Source organism: Lathyrus oleraceus, chromosome 2 (assembly GCF_024323335.1).
Source record: "Lathyrus oleraceus cultivar Zhongwan6 chromosome 2, CAAS_Psat_ZW6_1.0, whole genome shotgun sequence".
Taxonomy (NCBI): domain Eukaryota; kingdom Viridiplantae; phylum Streptophyta; class Magnoliopsida; order Fabales; family Fabaceae; genus Lathyrus; species Lathyrus oleraceus.
Window position 1 is genome coordinate 239669078 of NC_066580.1, and position 26626 is coordinate 239695703.

A 26626-nucleotide genomic window follows, 5' to 3' on the forward strand; every position below is an offset into this window, starting at 1 on the left:
GATTATAAAGAGAGCTTTATAATCTTTCTTCTTCAATTCTTTATGTGCAACCTTTTCTTGATCTGTCGCAGCTTCTGCAAGCGTTGTTACTTCTTCCTTCACAAGATCCCAAAGATCTTAATAACAGAACATAACATTTATCTGCTTGCACCAATTCTCATAATTGTTATTCTTGAGAATCAGAAGATTTGCTGGAAAATGCCCGTTTGGATGATTCGCTGCCATGGTGATTTTCTTCCCACGAATCGATTAAATTGGAGATCTTGATACCAAATGTTAGAAATCCCCCAAAACCTATGGAGAATTTCAATCAATCTTGATGAACAAGATTGTTATTACCCACACAATGATAATGAAAAGAGAAGAACAGTGGAGAAAGAAAGAGTATAAAGAACGATAAAGGAGAAGAAGAATTAAATTTTGTAGAGTTTCTCTCTGCCCACATACTGTGTAAAACTTCTTATTCACTTTGCAACTGTAAAATACTGTGAATTACAAGTGTTATGAATACTTTATTCACCTCATTACAAAAATAAGGGTTACTCCCTCTATTTATAGATTTAGGTTAACTTAGACCTCAAGTCAAAACCCAAAACTATAAAAGCCCAAAATAGCTAACACAACTAAAATAGAGCTAAGTCGAAATCCTATGTGAGACAACATACTTTGACACTTCGACACACTAACACAACTTAACATACTAGGTGGTTCGACACTTCCTTGTTATGTCGAGCAACCTGCTTCGACACAAGGAATTACAATTCAACAGTTATTGTTATAAACGGGAACAACTTTACTATTGATTCAAATAATTTTATAAATATTGTCAAAACAAAAATAATATTTATATACTAGAAAAAAATATATTGTTGAAATATTTTTATATACGGGAAAAACCTTACTATTGATTCAAATATTTTTATTAATAATGTAAAAAAAATATTTATATAGGAAAAAATTACATTGTTGATTCAAATTTGACCATTATTATTATTATTATTCAAATAGCTTTTAATTATTACTATTATTATCATTATTATCATGTTTCTTTACAATTACAATTAATCAATTGTGTCTTCAAAATAAAAATTTGACTATTATTACTATTATTCAATAACTTTTAATTATTACTGAAGTCAAAAGGGAAGTCCATTCTGATGATCGGAAATGGAAAGAGACAGAACAAAAGACCCACCAAGCAGGGAGATAAAGGGAAAGGCAATGAAGTTGCCAAACCCAAACCCACTGTTGCTGCTTTGAATCCTAGTGGAGGCATATCAAAGGAAGGCACCTGCTTCCATTGCGGTAAAACCGGACACTAGAAGAGAAACTGCCCAAAGTACCTGAAAGATAAGAAGAATGGAGTAGAGACTTCAACTTCATGTATTTTTGTTATTGAAATTAATTTATCTACTTTTGCATCATGGGTATTAGATACTAGATGCGGTTCTCACATTTGTACCAATGTGCAGGGGCTAAAAAGGAGTAGAGATTTGGCAAAAGATGAAGTTGACCTACGAGTTGGCAATGGAGCAAAGGTTGCTGCTTTAGCCGTAGGAACTTATGTATTGACTTTACCTAGTGGTTTAATAATTCAGTTAGAGAACTGTTATTATTATCCTACAATTATAAGGAATATTATTTCCGTTTCTTATTTGGACAAGTTTGGTTTTTCATTTATAATAAAGAACAATTGTTGCTCAATTTATTTGAATGGTATATTCTATGCTACTGCACAAATGAACAATGGACTATATGTCCTTGATCTTGAAATGCCTATTTATAACATTAATACTAAAAGGATGAAACCTAATGAGTTAAATTCAACTTACCTTTGGCATTGTCGATTAGGCCACATAAATGAGAAACACATTTCCAAACTCCATAAAGATGGACTATTGGACTCTTTTGATTATGAATCATATGAGACATGCAGATCTTGTTTAATTGAAAAGATGACAAAGTCTCCATTTACAGGAAAAGGTGAAAGAGCTAATTATCTTTTGGCCCTCATACATACTGATGTATGTGGACCATTGAACATACCAGCCATAGGAGGTTTTCAGTACTTCATCACATTTACTGATGATTTCAGTAGATATGGTTATGTGTATTTAATGAAACACAAATCAGAGTCCTTTGAAAAGTTCAAGGAATTCAAGAATGAAGTACAAAACCAACTAGGTAAGAATATTAAAACTCTTCGATCAGATCGAGGTGGTGAGTATTTAAGCCTAGAGTTTGATGACCATCTGAAAGAGTGTGGGATCCTATCCCAACTTACTCCTCCTGGAACACCCCAATGGAATGGTGTATCTGAGAGAAAAATCGAACCTTGTTAGACATGGTCAGATCCATGATGAGTCACGCCGATCTTCCAAACTCCTTTTAGGGACATGCACTATTGACAACAGCTTACACACTTAACCGTGTTCCATCCAAAAAGGTTGAGAAGACACCATATGAGATAAGAAACCACGTATGTCTTACATAAAGATTTGGGGTGCGAAGTTTATGTGAAACGACAAATTTCAACTAAGCTTGAGCCCAAATCTGACAAATGTTTATTTGTGGGGTATCCTAAAGAAACAAGAGGGTATTACTTCTACAATCCTTCTGAGGGCAAAGTGTTTGTCACTCGAACTGGAGTTTTCCTAGAAAAGGATTTTATTTCCAAAGGAATCAGTGGGAGGAAAGTAGAGCTTGAAGAAATTCAAGAATCATAAAGCATTGATACACCTATGGAGGAATTAGAGCAGGAAACACAAGTAGTTGTGGAAGAGCAACCTGCTCAAGTAGAACTAGACCAACGTAGGTCAAGTAGGATACGTCACCTACCTGAGAGATATGGATATCTCACAACTGATCAAGGTGATGTATTACTCATGGATCGAGATGAGTCTGTGACCTACCAACCGAGTCTGAGAAATGGCTAGAAGCCATGAAATCTGAAATGGATTCCATGTACACAAACCAAGTTTGGACCTTGGTAGAGCCTCTTGTAGGAGTTAACCCTATAGGATGCAAGTGGGTCTTCAAAAAGAAGACTGACATGGATGGTAAGGTACATACCTATAAGGCAAGACTGATTGCAAAAGGATATAAATAAATTCATGGGGTTGACTATGATGAAACCTTTTCACCAGTTGCAATGCTTAAATCTGTTCGGATTTTACTTGCTATCGCTGCATATCAGGATTATGAAATATGGAAGATGGATGTCAAAACTGCTTTCCTTAATGGGAATCTTCTTGAGGATGTGTACATGACACAGCCTGAAGGATTTGACATACCAGAAGAAGCCCAAAAGATATGTAAGTTACAAAGATCAATCTATGGATTGAAGCAAGCTTCCAGAAGCTGGAATCTTCGTTTTGATGAAATAGTAAAACAATATGGACTCATCAAGAACGAAGATGAGACTTATGTCTACAAGAAGGTTAGTGGGAGCATGATCGTTTTCCTGGTATTATATGTAGATGACATATTACTCATTGGAAACGATGTCCCTACCCTGCAACAAGTAAAGTCTCTGTCGGGGAAATGCTTTTCGGTGAAGGACCTAGGTGAAGCAGCCTATATATTAGGAATCTGAATCTATAGAGATAGATCACAAAAACTGTTTGGCCTAAGTCAGAGTACGTACATAGACAAAGTGCTGAGACGTTTAATATGCATGATTCCAAGAAAGAATTCATACCTATGCAACATCACCTGTGTCTATCAAAAACACAATCCCCTTCAACTAAGAAAGAAAGGGATCGCATGAATAAGATTCCATATGCATCTGCAATAGGATCTATCATGTATGCCATGTTATGTACTCGACCAGATGTCTCGTATGCTTTAAGTGCAACGAGTAGGTACCAATCTGATCCCGGTGATGCTCATTGGGTAGCTGTCAAAAATATCCTTAAGTATTTGAGAAGGACTAAGGACTCATTCTTGATATATGGAGGTCAGGAAGAGCTGGCTGTAATTGGATACACCGATGCTAGCTTCCAAACAGATAAGGATGACTTTAGATCGCAATCTGGTTATATGTTTTGCTTGAACGGTGGCGCTGTGAGCTGGAAAAGTTCAAAGCAAGATACAGTTGCTGATTCTACAACCGAGGTCGAGTATATTACTACCTTAAGTGCAACAAAGGAAGTTGTTTGGATCAAAAAGTTCATTAGTGAACTTGGCATAGTTCCTAGCATTGTGGATCCCATTGGTCTCTATTGTGATAACAATGGTGCTATCGCACAAGCTAAGGAACATAGATCTCACCAACAATCCAAACACATACTTAGACGTTATCACCTCATTCGAGAGATAATAGATAGAGGAGATGTGAAAATATGCAGAGTACCTACACTTGACAATATTGCTGACCCACTGACAAAGCCTCTTGCGCAGCAGAAGCATGATGGCCATACTAGATCTATGGGCATTAGGGCTATGCCTGATTGGCTATAGTACTGGTGGGAGATTGTTGGTGTAAGCCCTAGAGGCCAATACTTTTGGTACTTGTATCGAATTATTTATTAATAATAAAAGGCTTTTTCTTTATTATGTTTGTCTAATAAAGTCCCTAGAATAGATAGTCCGTTTAATGTATCAAATGTGACTTAATCATGAGATCACATTAAACATAAGGACATTATTCTTAAAGTATCCATACTCGAGCTTTATTGTGAAGTGGGATAACATTAAAGCATTAAGACTATTATGTATATAGACTGATGATCACATCTCATGGATCATGGATAAGGAGTTATCAAGTCCTAAACATAGGTATGAATATTAAGAGTAATATTTATATTGGATTGACCCGCTATGAGAATACTATATAGAATGTTATGCAAAGTATCATAAGTTATTCTCATGGTGATAATGGTGTATACCAGCCTTTGACCTGAAACCACTATGGACCCTAGATGTAGAGTCGAATGCCTTATTGTTGAACAAACATTGTCCGTAACTGGATGACCATAAAGACAGTTGATGGGTACTCCACGAAGCATGCTAAGGGACATGAGTGACCTAGATGGAATTTGCCCATCCTACGTAACGGGATAAATGTCTATGGGCCCAATATTGAACTGGACAAGGATGACACGGTCTATGCCTTGTGTTCAATATAGACATAAGGGCAAAAGGGTAATTGTACACATAAGTATTATCACAAAAGGATTTGTCAGATCACATGACATTTTCGTGTCTTGGGTAGCAATGATGTGTTACTCGATACCCCTCATTGTTTATTATGTTAAATACATGATTTAATATAATTGCCAATGCCGCGAAAACCTACAGGATCACACACAAAAGGACGGATTGATGAGAGATAGAGTAACTAAGGAATACCGTAATGTACGGTGCACTTAAGTGAATTGTAGAACATCGTAAGGTACAGTGTACTTAAGTAGAATACGAAATATGGTAAGGTACCACGCGCTTAAGTGATTTTGGCATATTATAAGATATGGACCACATACACTTGAGTGGGCTTTTTAGCTTGCAGCCCACACAAGTGATTCTATAAATAGAACCCTTGTGTAGAAGCATTTGTGCAGTTGAAATTTTTTTCTGTCTCTCTCTCTCACTCAAAGCCTTCATTCGTAGTAGCTAGCACTAAGATTGAAGGAATCCGTTCGTGTGGACTGAGTAGAGGCGTTGTCATCGTTCAACGTTCGTGATCGCTCCGTAGATCTGCATCAAAGGTTACAATCGCCACAAGAGGTAACGATTCTATCACTGATCATGCCCATTCGTAAGGATCACTAAAGGAGAATTTTTAAATTCCGCTGCGTTTTGGATCGCTCTTCTCCTTCATTACAGACTACCATTCTATTAAATAAAGTTGAGCTTTTATCCTATTGATTCTATTCTTATTTACTTCTGCTAAATAAAATTGAATTTTTATGATGATAATTTTGAAATAAATTAATGGATAAATACTTTTCTTAAAATAATAAAAACAAACACTTTAAGGATAATCGATTTTAGTAAGGAATGTCAACAACAATCTGAGAACAGGTAAGTCTTGAAGTGTGAAGCATTGTGGGGTTTTTCCTAAGCAGTTGATATGGTAACTTTTTTCCTCCCAATAGTTCGTCATTTATCCCCGACTTAATTGATGAATTTCGTCCCAAATATTTCATCATCCCTGGTAAACCCAGTGGGTTTCATCTCCAGTTGAGTTGATGATTGATCCCTTTTGCAAATCCATATTCCCCAGTTGAGGTGTTCATGTTTGGTATCCCCCAGTTTTATGATTAGACCCTGGAGATCCGTAACGTTTATTTGGTTTCCATTTGCATAATTGTGTTGCATAACTTCGGCAGTTTCTCCTTTGTGTGAATCAGATCCGATTATCTTTTCCTTGGAATTAGTTTATTTCATAATTTCCAATAATAATTTGTTTATTATTGAAGAATGTGATGATCTTGGTCATAGCATCCTCATCAATTTGCTTAGATCCCCATGCAGAGTGTTATCTCTTGTGTCCCCCGGTGGAGTTCATCTTCTGACATGAAGATCCCTTGTTCTAGGCCGTATTAGATTATGAGCATTATTTATTTTTATCCCTTGCAGGGTTGTCCCCCATTTGATATGGTGTTGACCTAAAATTCTCCATAGTGTTGACAATTTTGATCCTCAGTAGATCTTTTCTCTATCCTCGACATGTTTGGTTGATTATCCTTCAACAAGTGTTCTCTCTCCCCGTAGAGTTTGTTGTGATTGATTGGAAGCATTTTCTCCATAACTTTCTCAGCCAGAGTTGATTTGTTCATAGCCGGATGATTTATTTTCATCCCTAGCATTTTCTCCAGTTGGTGTTTCCATCTTGTTGAGATTAGCCGAGTGTTGCAGCATTGATTCAAATTTTTGTTATTTGTATCCTTTGTGTTGTTTGTCAACATAATCATAAATCATATACATGCATATTCATGCATAAAATACAACATCAAATATTTCATTATGCATTTTATCACATTTGATTTCTTTATTCTGATCCCCTACTTTGGTGATATCATTTACCTATGCAGATTTGATGCGTCTGTCCTCCTTCAATTGTAGAGTGTCAGGCCCTTAAGCAGAAAGAGTTTAACCTTTCTTATTCCTCACTGAGTTATTTCCTTGTGGGTGATTATTTAAGTTTCCTCCCCAGTTATTTATCTGAATGGAACCGCTCCCCCTGAGTTATATCCTCATTGGATTGAGTCTTTGTTTGACCGCTTCTTTCTAGCTATTACCTAGATAGATATTTTGGTTCCCTGAGAGTTTATTACTCAGTAACTGGTAATATTCTTCTCGATTCTTGAGTATTTTACTTTTTCCTAATACCCGATAAAAAGTAATCTACTTCCTTTGCTTTCCCCAATGGATTCCTTCACTTTTCCCCAATGACAGATATTTTTCCTTTTGTGGTTTTCTACCCAGTAAAATGTAGTTGTAATCCCTATTCTTATTCCCCAGAGAGTCCATCCTTGATATGTTCATCCTAACTGGTGACGTATTTTCTCTCCCCTTTTGGTATTCTACCCAATAAACGATAGTTGTAATTCCTATTTTATCTTTCCCCCTGAGTCTATCCTTGATATGTTCATCCTAACCGATGACATATATTCCTCCATTAAGTTTATCCTTGATATGTTCACTTTAATTAGGTGACTGCTATTCTCTCTTTGGTATTCTATCCAGTAATTGATAGATATAATTCCTATTTCTCCCCGACAGTTTATCCTTGATATGCTTACCCTAACCGGTAACGGATATTCTTCCCCATTCCCCATACGGTCTATCCTTGATATGTTCATCCTAACCGATGACATATGTTCCTCCTTTGAATTTATCCTTGATATGTTCACTTTAGGTGACAAATATTTCTTTGCTCCACTAACTGCAACTATTATATCTTATATTTTTCCGATCTTCAAGCAGTTCTCGATTCGCTCACCAGCAATGACCAAGTTTGAGAATCCCGAGGAAGCGCGTCCAACCATAATATCAAGATACGGCCCCTGAAGGGTGTTCACGAACATGTCTACCAGTTCTCTTTCAAGAAGATGGGGTTGAACCATGGCAGCTAAATCTCTCAAGCATTGGGCGTACTATTTAAATGATTCCTCTGACTTCTGAACAAGGCTTTGGAGTTGAGTCTGATTGGGGGCCATGTATGAATTATACAAATAATGCTTTAGGAAGGCCTTAACAAGTTCCCTCCAGGTTCGTATATGTGTGCGCTCGAGTTGCATATACCATTCCAGAGAAGCCCCACTAAGGTTGTCCTGAAAAAAGTGCATTAAGAGTTTTTCATCGTCGGAATGAGCAACCATCTTTCTCCAAAAGGCTCGAATGTGGGTCTTCGAGCAGGTGACCCCTTGGTATTTTTCAAAGCTCAGAACTTTGAACTTAGCAGGAATTTTCACGTCTGGCACTAGGCACATGTCGGCAGCATCCAACCCAAAGGTATCGGGACCTTCTATTGCTTTGACGCATTTTCTCTTAACCTCTAGCCAAAGCTTGTATGGCTTTAATAAGCTGACCCATCTGGGCTTCACAGTGGTCATATCTTCCCTTATAACAACTTGGTTCTGCTCCAACTGATCCATGAGAAGTTTCTGATTATTGCACGTGTTGTATGGATGCCGGGAAGTCAACTTGATTGTAGCAGATTTTGAATAAAGGCCAAATAATAGCGAGTTTTATGAATAGGTTTGATGAAATGCAATGATGTATGAATTTCTCTTTTTTTTAGGTTCCCGGAGGAATGCATATTCTGAATGATGTGATGAAATGACATGCAACATTATAGATTCAACAGTTCAGTACAATATGGAGATTTTGGATAATCTGGCCATATCACACAATATAAGATCAAAGGTCCGACATGACATAGAAAATTCGGGTAACCTGTCCATATACCTTAATATAAGATCAAAAGTCTGATATGATTTGAGAAATCTGGATAACGTAACATGTCCATAAAACTCAATATAGGATCAAAGACCTGACATATATAAGAGATCAAGGGTATGAAGGGTCCTGGTTTCCTGTAGAAAAAACCCAATAGCCCCTCTCACAGGTGTGTACTACTCCTCAAAGGTAGTCCCTAAAAGGTCTCCCAAAGTCATTGACTCAAATGAAAATACCCTCTGTAGCGAGTTCTCACAGGACAAAAGTACTTCCAAGTGAATCTAGTCTGGGTGTGGTTCTCGTGACAACCCAACACACAAAATACAGGCCGACAAAACTATCCACAATGTTATCCTATATGTATACTCAAGCTCAAGTGTAGAGCTTCTCTCACATAGTATCATCACATCCCAACAAACAATATGGTAGATAATTTCCAGAATATAACAGCATATGAATATTTAAAGAAGTAAAGTAATGCAATAAATAACATGAAGAAAGGGAGTAAAGAGATAAAGATAAACACCCAAAGCATGCAAAGAAAGCAAACAAAACTAGGCTCGACTTGCTTAGGAAAGTCGTATTTCCCAGCAAAGTCGCCAGGTGAAGCTACGCGAATTATACCCGAGCGCATCGCACACTCAAAAATACAACAGAGTCTCCATCGAAGTTTATTTATTCCCGAAGAAAAGGGAAAACATCAATAAAATCCGGGGGAAAGAGAATAGGGTAAGGAAATCGATTATGCAAGGGGAAGTATTAACATCTCTCACATCCATGGTACTCCACATGAACCGTTTTGAATGTTCTTTGCAAGAACGGGTGTTACTATCTAAAGATTACTCGCGAAAAGGGAAACGGATGGGGGATAATAATTAATGTGCTCGCCAAGGATTTGGGTCATTGTGCCTACGTATTCTCACAATGCAATGAGAAAGTCAGAGCTCCGTAATTCGTGGAACTAAGACGGATGCATTAGTTATTTTTAATGAACAATATTAACATTCACGTTCTATTGTCAACTTGCTCGTATGCTCGAGCATGGAAGCCTTAAGCGCCTGTCTGTTTGCGATAGAATGGATGAACTCAGACCACACTATAGCAGTTAAATATTGCTTGCTCGCACATGGAGGCTTAAGCGTCGTTCACGGTAGAACATAAGTAACACGTTCTGTGTGAAAAGGTTTTAAACTGAAAATGAAACCCAAAGGAAAAATTGAGTTTGATGAGGTGAGTTTGCTTTTATTCTGAAAAGAGAGTCACGATTTGAATCATACTAGAGTCTACGAATGAAGATGAATAGAGTGGGCAACTTGGTCATTCGTCCTGTACCCAAAGATATTCAGAATGAGGATATGAATTCTCCATTCTCATCTCTTCTCCCTTACTTAAGGCCCATGGGGTACAATCTTAATCGTATTGTTAATTGTTTTTGAGTTTGTTTACAAAATGGTTTTAGTTTTACTGAGAGAGAACAAAGGGAAAGAGAAGAAACCCTAGAAGGTTGAAGTCTGATCTTCAGTCTGCGTCTCATATCTATGTAGAAAGCCTTATCAATTATTCGATTTAAATTACACTAAAATCTATGAATAAAGGTGAACACGATGAGCAACTGGGTCATTCGTCCCGTACCCAAAGATATTCAGAATGAGGATAGGAATTCTCCACTCTCACCCATTCTCTATTACTTACGGCTCATGACATGCGATTTGCGTCATAACTGATAAGTGTTGAGTTCACATTTGTTGTGTTTGAATAGTAGTCTAGTCTGTCTTGTACTGATTTAACTTGATTAAAGTCTTGAATCTTGATCTTTGACCTTTGAAGTCTTGTACAACTCTTATGATCCGATATCCAGTACAACTTGAACACATGACTTGCCTTATCAAATGATTAAGGGTCTTTTGATCACTTAAATATACTTGGGAAATTGAGCACGATCAAAAGATTTAATTGATCAAAGTACTTTGATCAACTGAATCAATCGGGGAAAAATCAGTCGAAAATTAAAATAAATCATGTACACAGTAATCTAAAGGATAATCAGACAATCAAAAGATTTTCCCAAGTCCTAAACTAGGGGAACTTGCAAATCAAGATATTTCTAAACCTAGGGGTAAAATGGTCATTATCCATAAAACGAATTAGCAAACCTAGTGGTCAATTACAATCCTAGCATGGCAAAATTAACTTAAAAACAAATTATGGAAAAATCTACACTTGACCATATTACCTAATCATGAATAAAGTCAACAAAATGGATTATGATCAAACTAAAGAAATGGGAAGGTAACAATTCAAATCAAGAATGGAATCTAATCTACATGAACATGGACATGACAATCATAATGTGATATACGGATCAAAATGAAAAATTAACCTAATGGCAAATCATGATAAAACCTACAACTAAACATATTAAACAAATCATGAATAAAATGAAAACAAGATCAACAAAGAACAAAAATTAAAAACAAGGCATGGCAAGATTAAATCCAAAAATCTAATTTCTAACCACATGATCAAAATCAAATTGAGAACAAAAAGATGAATAAATCTAATCGATCTAATTAAACTACAACTCCTAATTGAACCTAATTAACCTAAGCCAATTCCTAATCCACAAAAATCAAGAATCAAAATCTACCCTAAGTCTAACAAGATTAAAAAACATAAGCAAGATTAATCAACAAAAAGATTAACACAAATTACAATATTAAGGAGGATTAATGGAGGATTAAGAAAGAATTAATTATGGACATATGGCTAAGGTGCAATCAAATTGGGGGTTGTGAACAGAATACATTTGGGTCGTGAAGTTTGTTTGGGAAGAAGGCCCAATTTCTTGCCCTCAACCCGGATCCTCCAAGAAGACCCAAGAATCGGTCCAAATCCATGTCCACACAGCTAGATGACCATACAAACTCCACAGGACGAAAAAGCGCCTCCAAGCACGACTTCGTCTTCAATCTCGCCTTCGATGCATCCCTCTCAAGTCCGGATATCCAATGAAAGCTCGAAGGAGAATAACGAAACACTCCCAAAGTTCGTTCTTGTACGCGAAATCAAAGGGTCGGGAGGAGAAAATGGACCTACCGGATTCGACGCGTTATTCGTTTGTCATTCTTCAATGGGTGTTGAAGATGGATGATGAAAATTCTATTCGTGTGAAGAGCTTCATATCCGTGATGGAGATGAATGTCGTTGATTGAGATGAAGAGAGTTGAATTTGATTTCTAGAAGCTTTCCGGAGATTCGAATCTCGATAAAGATGAAGTCTCTTCCAAATCGTGAGTTTTTCTCTTCCTCCTTCTGTTAGAATCTTTTTCCTCCAATGGTTATGCTGCTCATTTTCGATTTCTTCTACTTCCTCCAATCTTGTTTCTGTTTGAATTTGTTTTTGGGTGATTGTTGGTTGTGAAGTAAGAAGTTTTTGTTAGGCTTTGGTCCAAGGTTAGGGGTGATTGCAGGTTCTGTTAAAGGTTCAAGTAGGGTGGTTAGAAGTGGTTATGAGTTATGTTGAGAGGTTTCTGTTATGAATGTTTAGTTTGAAAACGGTTAAGTTGTTCAGAGTTTGTTAGGAGGTGGTTTAGAAAGAATTTTGTTATGGGGATCGGAGAGTAGCTATTGAAATTGGGTTTTGAAGAAGAGAGCTTGGTTAATGAGCTATTGGGTACGAGATCAAGGGTTGCGTTGATACTGGCAATGCAAAATTCATATTTACAGTTGCCATTCTTCTTGCAACCATGGTAGTAGAAGGTGTTTTCATGAGTATCTTCTTCTTCTTGTTCTTCATCGTTGATGGAAGACTTTGGCTCCTGAAAGTGAAATCTCATGGTTTCTTGAATTAATTCTTCAAATATTTTCTTGTTCTTGTTGTGTTGGGGATGTATTGGAATTGTTGAAGTTTTCGTTTCGAATTTTGGTTCAGTCAGTTTGTTATGTTGATTGCGATTTCTGATGGTTGATAACTTGCTTTTCCGTGTTTATTTTGTAGAATCATTAGTTATTTCCTTCCTTTACATATAATCACTTGGTTTTTCAGAACAAACCAGGAGAGATGGATCAAGAAACACTGAACCTTTTGGCTGAAATGTCGGTTTCTCACTCACAACAACCATGTGTTTATTATCCTCATCTGAAGAACCTATCAAATGATTTTTATTGATGCTACTGTATTTTCTTTAGTATTGAAATCGTCCTCTTGGCGATCAATTTGACACTTTATTTCAGAAGAAGCCTCATGTACAGAATCTACATATATAGTTTTCTCAACAACAGGGCTTTCACCTGTTGATTCAAATTAATTTCTGTCAGAGCCTGGTGATTTATCGACACCTCTTCGATGTGGGTCAATGGCAATGAAGTGTGGACCACAATTAGATGTATCAAAGTTTGGGAAGTGCTATGGGCTTTGGATGCTTACTTGAGTTGGATGGCTTATGCATGGCTGATTTGGGGATGCTTGGAACATGCTTTGGATTCAGGTTTAGACTTTTTCATGTTGGATATTATTGTAATGGTTTATGTATTGGAATGAATTTGGATTGTATTGATTGTAATTTTGTTGTAAAAATGAATATGAGGTTGAATGTAATGTGGATTTAGATCTATGAAATTGTGAACGGAAATCGAATGGTTTGTGTTATAAGTTGAAATTGAATTGGTTTATGTTTGAAAGTATATGAAGTGGTCTTGGGTTTTGAATTGTAAAGGATTTTGAAATGTGTATGCAATGCTTTCATGAAATGGATGAAATGGCTGCCATATTCATGTTCATATGCCTTGATTCCCACTAAAATTAGTCAATACAAAAAAAAAATGATATATTAAATGGACTTTGATTAATGCCATTAATGGAATGTTAATTGCACTTGACATATGGTTATATGATGATCAATGGACTTGTAAAGAAACATGATTTAAAATGTGAAGAAAATACATGGTTAAAAGTGATTTAAGGATGAACATGAATGGACAATGAACATGGCTTAACAAGGTTTAAAAGTTAATATGAACATGAGATGAAATTGATTTGGTTTAACATGGACATAGACATGAAATGAAACTGGTTTATAAATGAAGAAATCAAACTCAGAAGCAAGCAAACATGACTTTGCATAGTGAATCAAGATCAATGGGATGTGATTAGGTCTTAGGGTGGTTAGTTGACTTTGGTCAATTGGTTGACCAAAAGTCAACTTAGGTAAAAATGTGTATTTTTGTGTAATCTGGACAATTGAAATTGAATGTGGATCAACAATGCCCTTGAACCAAATGACTTATGATATGCCATGAATCAAACCAAATGGACACCAATCAAACAAAAGGTCTTGAACATGTGAAACTTGAATGAACCTTAATTTATGAATTAGGATCATGAATCTTCCAAGCACATGAACCATCCATAATGGACCAGATGAATCAAATGAATCCTCAATCCTTGAATGCACACACCATGCCATCATCATAAATTAGGATTTTTTGGACTTGAAATGATCTTGATGATGCTTGCAATCCAATATCCAAACCAATGTCATGACCACAACCATGACCCAAGAATTAGGGTTTCCACTATGCTTCATGATGAAGGCAACCAAGATGAAGGGCTCACCTTCTATTCCATACTTTGTGTGATAAAGACCCTCGAATCCATGATTTTATGTTTTCCTCAATGCAAATGGAATATGTTATGATGCTATGGGTATGCATATGAGATTCTAAACTAAAGGTTAGGTAGAAATGAAAAGGGGAGACAAATTTTGGGATATAACAATGAGCAGTTGCAAACTCAGTAAACATGGCTCCCATCTCTTCTCAGACCCTCGCTTATAAAGATCTATGGTAGGTGTTCTCTAATATATGACTCTTACTAGGTTAGATATTACTTTTAACGTAAACAATGTCTGCCAATTTATGGTCTCGCCATGGGACTCTCATTGGTTTGTGGTCAAGATAATTCTAAGATATCTCAGTTGTATATATAATTAATAAATCGTTTACATCTACCCTCTTTTCTTTGTCATCAATGACATATAGCTGCTTTCTCAAAATTCATTACGTATATACTATACAAAAGATGAAACCCACTCTTGGTGGAAGCAAATGAAGAAATGTACACAATTTCAATGTGCCAAGCAGCATCAGCAAAGTGACTGGCAGGGAATCAACCAACTGATGGGGTAGGAGATGAAGATTTAGCATGCCGTGCCACAAATGACTCAACAAGTGGGTTCACGAGCTGAGGTGCTTCATCCTTCATGAATTGTACAGTTAAAAAAAGTAAGAAGATTATGGTAAACAAAATAAAGTTATACATTTGATTAAAATCTGGTCATTTAATGTTGAAATGGGTTCTAACATAGAGATAGAAATGAAATAAAATACACTTACCAAAAACAAGAAAGGAAGAAAAAGAATATATTTATGTAAACCATCACTATGGATCAATAATGAAGCTTATTTAATTAAGAATGGCCATTTCAATTATAATTAGTGAAAAGGATGTATCCTTTTATCCAAGTGAAAACCACTCTTTTTGTCAATGGTATCTATCACTTTTATCTAATTGGTCAATAAATGAGTTCAGAGCTTTTCTACAAATAGTTGAGTGGTTGCTTTGCAATACAAATATTAGACAGATAGGGTGAGTACCTGTATAGCACTTCCGAAATCAAGTTATCTTCGGTCTTAAAAGTAATAGCATAGGTAATGTATGTACCTATAAGAGCATATAACTCCTTATATAGATGCCAGATGCAACTTAGTGATATCATGGTCATTTTCGGCCGTATTCCACTATGTTTAAGTATGTGTTACATGCAAAATCACATGGTGATGCTGCCAGGTCTATCTAGAATCTAGGGATGTGCATGAAAATAATGACTTTTGATAGAACCTACAAACTATACATCACTGAAACAGTATGTTTATTGAATGAAAATTGAGCAAGATGCTCTTACAGAAGAAAGAGAAAATAAACCAGAGTCAGACTCCTATCCAGAGCAAAGCTCCGTCCTAAGTAGAGAGAAAACTCTACTAACCAACTCTAACAAAATTTATGAATGTTCCCCTACTCGCCACTGCCCCCTTTATAATAACATTCTCTAAAGGACTCAGAAGGAAAGATACCCCACATCCCTAACTAACTCTTATTCTCTACCCTGGGTCTCACTTTCTTCTAGATATGACTATTGAGAACACTTTGAAATAGTCAAGTGGGGACCTTTTGGGACTATGTTACCCTTTTTGGATGATGCTTGACTTTTTTCTAGCAACACTAGAACTTATTGCAAAGTGAGAGCAAGTCAATTACAAATTCAACTATTGGCTCAAGATAGCATTGACTAAAAAAATCCAATACCATAAACTAGACGATTAAAATTCCTATACAAATGTAGGTGCCTTTGGCAAGGCCTTTAGGAGACAACGAGCACATACAACACAACTAATTAATGAGATGACAGATAGTAAAGGAACCTTCCTTAGCTCAAAAGCTCAAACTATCATCCAATATCTTCTAGAAGACTTAAATTCTTCTTGACATTCTAAGTCAACGTTGACTATTGAACATAACTCATTGGGGAATGATTGACGAATGCTGAAGTTAGTGTTGACTGCAGATAAATAGATTAGCACCCAACTTACAGATGACTAATACCCAAACATATACAGCTGTACCCTAAAAACACCTCGCACAAATAGACACGTCAACAGAGGAAACTTTAGTTTATGCCAATAGCACTTCCTTCCTACAAAATGGTTCCATCTTATCAAATTGATTTTGGGTACGGTGAGATTAATGATTGGGTTTTTGACCGAGAATGAGTTCGTCTACAGGGAACAGTTTGTTTCACTATGGCTTAAATTTTGATGCTGCAGCAGATTTTGATTGTGATTTCTTCTCACCAATTCGTACATATGGTTGCGACTTTCCCCCACTGCCTATGAAGGAGTAGATGTGTAGAAGTGGTCATAAAAGATGATAGCTTTTTTAAAAGTTAAGCAGGATTATACCCTGGCATTAGAGGATTTTTGTTCCACTCCTCAAGCATTACCAATTCCAATTTGAACTACCCTTTTGTTTTGTATAAAGTAGTGAATAGTTACGACTTCTATCTTTGTGTGGGGTCCATATATATGTGTTGAAAATATTAGATTGTAAATAGTAATTATTTCTATTAGTAATGAGGCCCATTAGTCAAAGCCCATTAGGTTTTCTATTCTCTTATTTAAAGCATGTAGATGTAACATGTAAGAATCACTTTTTAATATATCAGTAAAATATTCTACAACATGGTATCAGAGTCTCGTTTAAGATCCGGTGGGCCACCTACTATGGTTTCCATTATCGGGTCACCCACCATTTATTTCCACGCTTCAGAGTTTGAGATGAAAGACCTTGGGCAACTCAAGTATTTCTTGGGAATTGAGGTAGCCTACTCAAAGCAAGGCATCTTTATTTCTCAAAGGAAGTATGTGCTTGATCTTTTGCAGGAAACTGGCAAACTTGGATGCAAACCTGCAAGTGTTCCCATTGAACAAAATCACAGGATAAGCTTTGAGGAGGAAAGTGACAAAGTTAACAAGGGTCAATATCAGAGATTAGTGGGAAAATTGATTTACTTGGCACACACTAGACCAGATTTGGCATATGCAGTCAGTTTGGTGAGCCAATTCATGCATGATCCGAGGGTGAGACATTTGCAGGTTGTAGACCGCGTTCTACAATATCTTAAAGCAACTCCAGGGAGAGGACTTTTGTTTAAAAGAGGTGGAAATCTAACTATGGAGACTTACACTGATGCGGATTATGCCGGATTAGTGAGTGACAGAAGATCTACCTCAGGCTATTGTACTTTTCTGTGTGGTAACCTTGTAGCTTGGAAGAGTAAGAAGCAAAGTGTAGTTGCTCGATCAAGCGCCGAGGCAGAATTTAGAGCTATGGCACTAGGAATTTGTGAGCTATTGTGGATGAAACAAATTCTAGAAGACTTGAAGATACAATGTGAAGGTCCTATGAAATTGTTTTGTGACAATAAATCGGCTATTAGTATTGTTCATAATCCTGTTCAGCATGACAGGACTAAACACATTGAGATTGACCGACATTTTATCAAAGAGAAGTTGGATAGTGGACTGATAACTACATCTTACGTTCCTTCCGGGCATCAGCTGGCAGATGTGTTAACAAAAGGCTTACCAACAAAAAGATTCAGGCAACTTACTTGCAAGCTGGGAATGATAGATATCCATTCACCAGCTTGAGGGGGAGTGTTGTAAATATTAGATTGTAAATAGTAATTATTTCTATTAGTAATGAGGCCCATTAGTCAAAGCCCATTAGGTTTTCTATTCTCTCTTATTTAAAGCATGTAGATGTAACATGTAAGAATCACTTTTTAATATATCAGTAAAATATTCTACAACAGTATGTACTCTTGTCACTCTCCTACTAAGTCGTAGAACTCATGTCTCAACCATTGATAACTATTATTACTATATTGTGTGACGTTGTTAATATGATATCTATAATGCACAAGGAGGAAATAATCATCACTCGAAAGATACTAACTCAAACTCTTTGTCATATATAATTGTATAAACATCACAGAGAGCAAGCAAGTGAATGACATGAGAGAGAGAGAGAACCTGGGGGCAATGCCCAACATTTGGAAGGACAATGAAGTCTTCTACTGAATCAAAATTTCCGTAATTCCTTCCCATTTCAATTGGTTCCCAAGGATCCTTGTCACCCCAAGCTATCAAAACTGGACACTGAAATAAGAGAAATCATCTATATTATTTCTGTTTGTAGCATTTCAGTTTTTAAAACTTCCCACCTTTTCTCCTAGGGTTTGGGGAAGCTTACCTTTACTTGGGGTAGCAGTTCCTCTGGAAGAGGGCCACCCGAGTAACAAATAAACTCAAGAAAAACCTCTGCAGCACCAGGTTCCAGTCCTGGACTAAGGATGATCTGCACTAACTCATCAGTCACCTTGGAAGTGTCATGATAGCACTGTCAAAAGCAATTCATTCACAATCATTAAATTTCAAGTAAAAACATCTGTTTTTTGTGAGCACATAAAGCATGATAGACCTTGGAGCCAGTTTCATATAACTGTTGGGACTGTGTCAGTTATTTGTGGAACAAGTATTGACTTATTCAAGTTTAGGGTTAATTTTTTTTTTTTAATAAACCTATTCTTTAGTGGTAGGATACTTTGCTGATTTATTCTTCCTTAGAATTAGCCATAATATAGTCGTGTAAATTATGGCTCCTTATTTTTCTCATTTTCAATTTCTGTACTGTACTGGCTATATTAAGCCATTTAACTCATTGAATAAACCAAGCTTTAAGAGTTACAAGCTAAACTTATCAGTGGTATCAGAGCTCACATAAGGGCCTGATTTTTAGAAATAACAAAGAGAGAAATTGAGTGAAACACAGGAGAGGAAGCGACAACAAGTCATGGCTGACGGCAATAATCTTCTCAGTATTCCGAAGTTTGACGAAGACTATGATCACTGGTCCATGCTAATGGAAAACTTGTTGAGATCAAAGGAGTACTGGATCTTAGTGGCGCAAGGCTATGAAGAGCCTTAAACACCGGAGTCACTCACAGGAGCTGAACGTCGAACCTTGGAGGAGAAAAAGCTAAAGGACTTAAGGCAAAGAATTATCTGTTTCAATCTACTGACAAGAATATTTTGAAAACAATCACCAACAAAGGCACCTCCAAAGCACTCTGGGATTCAATGAAGCAAAAATATCAAGGGAATGCTCGTGTTCAGCGAGCTCAACTCCAAAGGCTATGCTGGGATTTTGAAATTCTAGAAATGAAAAACGGTGAGTGCGTGAATGATTATATTTCTAGAGTCATGTTAATTGCAAATGACATGAGAGGAGCAGGAGAGATCATGGAGGATAGACATATTGTTGAGAAGATTCAGCGCACACTTTCTGACAAATACAATTATATTGTATGCTCAATCAAAGAGTCCAAAGATATTAAGATGACAGTAGATGAACTGCACAGTTCATTGCTTGAACATGAATACAAGATAAAACGGAAGGAAGTGTCTGAGTAAGCATTGAAGGTTACAAGAGACAACTCTGATTTACGAGCTGACGAACGATTCGGTGACAGAGGAAGATGGCGAGGTGGACACAGAGGTAGAGGCAGAGGCAGAACATTCAACAAATCCACAATTGAGTGCTATCGATGTCACAAGCTGGGACATTTCCAGTATGAATGTCCCACTTATGCCAATTATGCAGAACATACAGAGCTGGATGAAGGAGAAGAGATGTTGCTTATGTCATATGTGGAAATGCAAGGAGCCACACGAGGTGATGTATGGTTTCTGGACTCCGGATGTAGTAATCACATGAGCGGAAATAAGAAATGGTTCACTGAATTTGATCAATCATTTAGACAGTGTTAAGTTGGGAAATGACTTCAAATTGGCTGTCATGGGAAAAGGCAACATCCGAATGAAAATCGATGAACGAGTTGTGGTCATCACCGAGGTATTTTACATTCCCGAACTCAAATCAAATCTTCTTAGCATTGGTCAGCTTCAAGAACGAAATCTATCCATAGTGATTAAGAATGGTTGTTGTAGCATATATCATGATATTAGAGGTTTGATCATACGGACTGTGATATCCGCAAATCGTATGTTTGTGCTTTTGGCATCTATTCCAACTGTCGCTGATAATATATCAAAAGCATCCTGTTTTAGTGCAACCTCTGAAAATGTAACAAGCTTATGGCATCAAAGGTTCGGTCATCTCAACATAAAAGGATTGTGGACTCATGCCTATAGGAAGATGGTTCAAGGCCTGCCAATATTGAAGAATCAATCCAAGGTGTGCACCATATGCATGACAGGAAACCAGCAACGTGATCCCTTTCCAAAGACAAGCACTTGGAGAGCACCCAGACCTCTACAACTAATTCATTCAGACATATATGGTGCAATTGCTCCTGAATCTCACAGTAATAAAAGGTATATCATTACTTTTATAGATGACTATAGTCGAAAAATGTGGTCCTATTTTTTACATGCGAAGTCCGAAGCTTTTGATACATTCAAAAGGTTCAAGTCATCAGTTGAGAAGGAAACATGATACAACATAATCTGTTTGTGCACCGACAGAGGTGGAGAGTTCACTTCATCAGAGTTCAATGACTACTGTAGCACTAATGGAATCGCAAGACAACTCACAGCCGCCTACTCACCACAACAGAACGGAGTTGCCGAAAGGAGAAATCGAACCTTGATGAATATGGTGAGATGTATGCTTGGAGCACGAGATGTTCCGAAGGAGTTTTGGCCAGAAGCAGCAAACCTGGCCACTCATGTTCTGAATAGAGGTCCAACCTCAGCCTTGCCAAACATGACACCTGAAGAAGCCTGGAAAGAGAAAAAACCATCGGTAGAACATCTCAAGGTGTTTGGATGCATAGGACACGTTCATATGATGAGAAGAGCATCAAGTGCGTGTACGTAGGAGTTAGTGAGGAGTCCAAAGCTTTCAGAATGTATGATCCAGAAACAAAGAAGATCATCATTAGTCGAGATGTAGTTTTTGATGAAATGGAAAAGTGGGATTGGAAGAAATCAAGAGAGACTAATCATCTTGATCTTATATGCGAAGAAAATGAAGAGAATAAGGAGACTGAAGATTCAGAAGATGAAAGAATCAATGTTCCTGAAAAGAGAAGAAGAAGGGAGCCGGTATGGATGAAAGACTATGAGTCTGGAGCCGGATTGTCAGAAGAGGAAAAAGAAGGAGTGGATCAACTCACCCAGGAAATGCAACAGCTTGCTATGTTTGTGACAAATGATCCCACCACCTTTGAGGAAGCAACCAAAATTCAGGTATGAAGGGATGCAATGGAGTGTGAGATTGCATCAATTGAGAAGTAACAGATCTGCCAACAGGAGAAAAGAAGATTGGTGTTAAATGGGTATTTAAGACCAAGATGAATGAAAGAGAAGAAGTAGACAAATGCAAAGCTCGTCTTGTAGCGAAGGGTTATGCTCAACAAGCTGGAATTGATTACACTGAGGTATTTGCAACTGTGCCAAGATGGGATACAATTCGACTAACTTTATCCATTGCAGCTAGTCGAGGATGGAAAGTTTATCAACTCGATATCAAGAGTGCATTCCTACATGGGGAGATAACAGAGGAAGTGTATGTGGAACAACCGAAGGGATATGAGGTGACAGGTGAAGAGGACAAAGTGTATAAACTAAAGAAAGCTCTCTATGGGCTTAAACAGGCCCCTCGAGCATGGTTCAGCAAGATAGAATCATACTTTTTCGATGAAGGCTTTGAACGAAGCACGAGTGATCACACGTTGTTTACAAAGAAGGAAGGGGGAGGAGATGTTCTTATTGTGAATTTGTAGGTGGATGACCTCATTTTTACAGGAAGCAGCGAGAAAATGTTCCAAGAATTCGAGAGCTCAATGAAAAGGGAATTTGAGATGACTGATCTGGGATGTATGAGATATTTTCTTGGTGTGGAAGTGACACAAAATTCAAATAGAATTTTTATTTGTCAAAGGAAATATGCCAACGAAGTACTGGAAAGGTTTGGTTCACAAAATTGCTCATCTGCTACTAACTCAATTGTTCCAAGGTGCAAGCTCACAAAGGATGCTGGAGGGTTAAAGGTTGATGCTACCACATATAAGCAAATGGTGGGAAATCTTATGTATTTAACCGCCACTAGGCCGAACCTGGTGTATGTTGTGAGGTTGGTGGCTCGTTTCATGGAAACTCCAACAACTACGCATCAACAAGCTGTGAAGAGGGTTTTACGCTACTTGAGAGGAACTACTGAATTGGGGTTGTGTTACAAAAGAGAAAGAGAAGAGAATTTGGTAGCTTTTTGTGACAGTGATTGTGCCAGAGACCTTGAAGACCGAAAGAGCACCCCGGGGTATGTTTTTAAGATGTCAAATGGATTAGTTGCTTGGAGTTCTAAGAAGCAGCCTGTGGTGTCACTGTCCACTACCGAGGCCGAATTTATTTCTGCAGCAGCTTGTGCTGCTCAAAGCATTTGGATGATGCGTGTACTCGAGAGTTTGGGGATTAAGCAAAGTAAGTGCATTATCTTTTGTGATTACAGTTCAACGATTAAACTTTCAAAGAATCCTGTTATGCACGGTAAAAGTAAGCATATTCACGTTCAATTTCACTTTCTTTGTGAGTTGGCAAATCAAGGAGAAATTGAATTAGTGAATTGTGGTACTAAGGGTCAGTTAGCTGACATCATGACCAAAGCTTTGAACCGAGAAGTATTCGTGAAGTTGAGAGAAAGACTTGGAATATGCAGCATCGAGAAATTAAACTGAATGTGATTCTTGAATAACAGTTCAGTTTAAGGGAGAGTTTGTTGGGACTGTGTCAGTTTGTGGAACAAGTATTGACTTATTCAAGTTTAGGGTTAATTGTTTTATTTTTAATAAACCTATTCTCTAGTGGTAGGATACTTTGCTGATTTATTCTTCCTTAGAGTTAACATAATATAGTCGTGTAAATTATGGCTCCTTATTTTTCTCATTTTCAGTTTCTGTACTGTCCGGACTATATTAAGTCATTTAACTCATTGAATAAACCAAGCTTCAAGCTTTAAGAGCTACAATCTAAACTTATCAATAAATTCATTGTTAGATATACATCAATGCAAGTGTACATTGAGAGAGCTAGGAGACAAAAGAGAGGATCCCAACTCAGGAGATAATTTATGTGATTAGAGGCTATTAAGGGTAAGCCAGAAACCATCCCCTCAGAACGTTCGCACTTTGCAGTGTTGCTATGTTTATTTCCGTTTCAGTCTGACACGACATTGCTACATGTGCTTATATTCAACTTCTTTAATTCTTTTAATTTTTACTTGTGTCGACATGTCAGTGGCATGTCTGGTGTATGTCAATGCTTCAAAAGAAATATTCCCATTTTTGTAATCAAATACATCAGTTATTGTCAACAAGGTCATTCAATTTCATTGTAATGCATTAATGGACTCATCCTCCATCACTTCCTTATGTTTGTCTACCAAACATTCTTTAAGCATAAGCTTTCCACGAGATGCAGTCTAACAGACCGTTAAGTTAGAAGAGTACCTGGCAAAGAATGTTCTTCACAGATTCTTTCGTTGCAATAGCTTTAAAGAAGAATTTTCCTACAGCAGTATCCCTATATATAACACACAGCTTGATAATAGTAAACCCCCGTCTTAACGTTTGAACTTGAAATCTATTCACATATAAAGAAACTCGTGTTTCATTTGTACCTAAGCAATCTTTGGAACGAACTGATGAAAGGTCTTCCATACCAAGGCTGCTTCTTTATATGAAGCATACGCAGAGATATATTGAGAAGAACAATCCCCCGGCAGATTTGTGGTTCTGTTATAGCTGCCTGAAGACCTACAACTCCTGCACAAAAATAAAAATAAAACAAAGTCCCGGAAATTAAATTGGAAACTAACTTAAAACGAACCCAAGCAATGATTAACTATCAAAGACCTTAAAAATGATTTACCTCCAATCGAATTGCATATAAAGAATGCTTTATCCTTAACTACATCGAGACAAAATTTGTTTAATTGCGCGGCCCATGTATCAAAAGTATAGAAGGAATCCCCTCCAATTTGGAGAGGATTTGGTTTATCTGAATATCCATAACCAATAAGATCAATAGAGTATACACGGTGAGATTTCGCTAGATCTGGAATATTTTTCCTCCAGTGATCACTGCAATGAAGTGTATTCTCAAATCTCAATCACTCAAATTAACTGCAGAACCAAAAACAGACCTAACTATAAGACTCATTTGATATAATAACATGTCACATGCATTTTTTTATTGAAATGAAAGAAGCTAAACCTGTTAGCTCCAAAACCATGCACCAAAACTAGTGCAGGACCGTTGTTTCCAGAATATTGATAGCGAATAAAGTAACCCTTCCAATTCCACATGCTACAGATGCATAACAAGAGTAAATATAATAAGAGAGAAGTACTTGATCATAAATAAGAACACTATTTGATTCAGAATTACCGCGTTTGAACTTGGAGCTCTTCATTTTGGATGCTTAATTTGGAAACAATTTGGTTACTGAAACTAGAAAATGCTATAACACTGTTTCGTTGCGGAAAACGGGTTTTGGAGTAAGAGAGTGGTGTTCGACGGTGGCAGAGAGTGAGAGCGGTGGTTGTGGAAGCAAATGTCATAGTAGAAGCTAACTAACTCACTGTTATCTTTTCAGTTCCATTGATTCTCGGGCTCCCAACTGCTTTACTCTTTCTTATTCTTAACTCAATTTCCCACCGCTCTATTTCTGTGCTAGAGTATTCACCACGTAGTTTGTTCGGCATAATTTTTTATTTTTAAATTTGATTAAATTAAAATTATTTAAAAGATTAAATAGTTAAAGTTTAAATGTGTTAATTGTATCTTTATAAAAAAAATTAATAATAAGTGCAATTAGAGCTTTGATTTTTGTATGAGATTAATTACTATACAGTGTCAGTGTAAAAAATTTTACACCGTCGGTTCATCACCATCACCCGTTTGTATTACTTTATAGATTTTTAAAATAAAAGTCAAATTTCTTTTAATATCCAACGTCTATAATTAACTGATGATGTAAAACCCTTTTACATTTCAATTAATCTCTTTTTGTATTTAATTCATGTATGTTTTATTTTTTACATATAAAAAATCAACCAAAGATGCCACGAGATAATTCATGTATGTGTTTTTTTTTTAATTAAATAAAAACATAAGGGCTGCCTTAGTCATAAGTTAGGTGGATGAAAGAAAATACTACTTTAAAAGCACATTAGATAAGGATCGAATGATTCTCGTAGACTGATAGATCAAGAAATTCAAAGAATTTATCAACACTTGTTCAAGATAAAGTTTTTCAAAGATTGTTTTAGGGTCTTAAACTATATACTTTTTCTACAAACTCTAACAATGTATTATTCAAAACCATAAACCTTTCACTCATGATCTTCACTAACTTGGTTGTGATAGTGTTTATAGGTAAAGCTTCCACCTTAGGGAGTTGCATGACAACGATGGTGAGAAAAACATTTTGTCAACATTTAATCAGATCAAATGTTATCTAAGGTTTGATCTGGTGTTTACCCTTAAATTTGACAAACAATTGTTAGTCTATTTGAGAAAAATTTACTTGAAGAATCGACTAGTGAATCATATGACATATTACTTAAATTCTCCCGAAAATATGTTTGATTGTGTTGTAATTATATCAAAACTTCTAAATTTACCTAAAGATAAAAATTAAACTTATAAAGTAAGGAAGTAAAGGGATTTTGACAGGGTCAAAATCCTTGCAAAAATGAAGACGAAAAGTAAGTGACTTTCTAGGTAATAAAGGTAAAGAACAAGAAACATAAGAAATTGCACCAACTATGTAAATGGTGGTATGAAAAATCATACATTCTCTCAGTGACTCGTTTCTCGTTATCGCTTGGGTATTTTGAGTGTTTGAGTGTTTGTATAATGAAATTGTCACCCTGAATCCTAACACTAGAATTCTTATTTATAGTAATACATAAATAACTGTCTACAACGGCTCTAATCATATTAATTGACATGTATCAAGTTGCTTGATTTTGACCTTACTGGCATGTCTCCACGTGTCTTCGTTACATGGATA

At 36.7% G+C, this 26626-nt stretch overlaps 1 protein-coding gene and 1 long non-coding RNA gene across 2 annotated transcripts; one reads left to right on the forward strand and one right to left on the reverse strand.

Moving 5' to 3' along the window:
• The first annotated feature begins 11706 nt into the window (after positions 1 to 11706).
• LOC127119014 (uncharacterized) lies at positions 11707 to 13590 on the forward strand. Its single transcript, XR_007802547.1, has 2 exons — positions 11707 to 12197; positions 12953 to 13590. It is a non-coding gene; the product is annotated as an uncharacterized LOC127119014 (long non-coding RNA).
• A 1273-nt stretch (positions 13591 to 14863) lies between these two features.
• On the reverse strand, positions 14864 to 25297 carry LOC127119015 (pheophytinase, chloroplastic). Its single transcript, XM_051049225.1, has 8 exons — positions 24997 to 25297; positions 24823 to 24915; positions 24478 to 24689; positions 24227 to 24371; positions 24057 to 24129; positions 18779 to 18925; positions 18559 to 18684; positions 14864 to 15163 (listed from the first exon to the last, which is right to left on the reverse strand). Exons 1-8 carry the CDS (start codon positions 25167 to 25169, stop codon positions 15074 to 15076), a joined length of 1059 nt encoding a protein of 352 aa, XP_050905182.1. The 5' UTR covers positions 25170 to 25297; the 3' UTR covers positions 14864 to 15073.
• Between the last annotated feature and the right edge of the window lie 1329 nt (positions 25298 to 26626).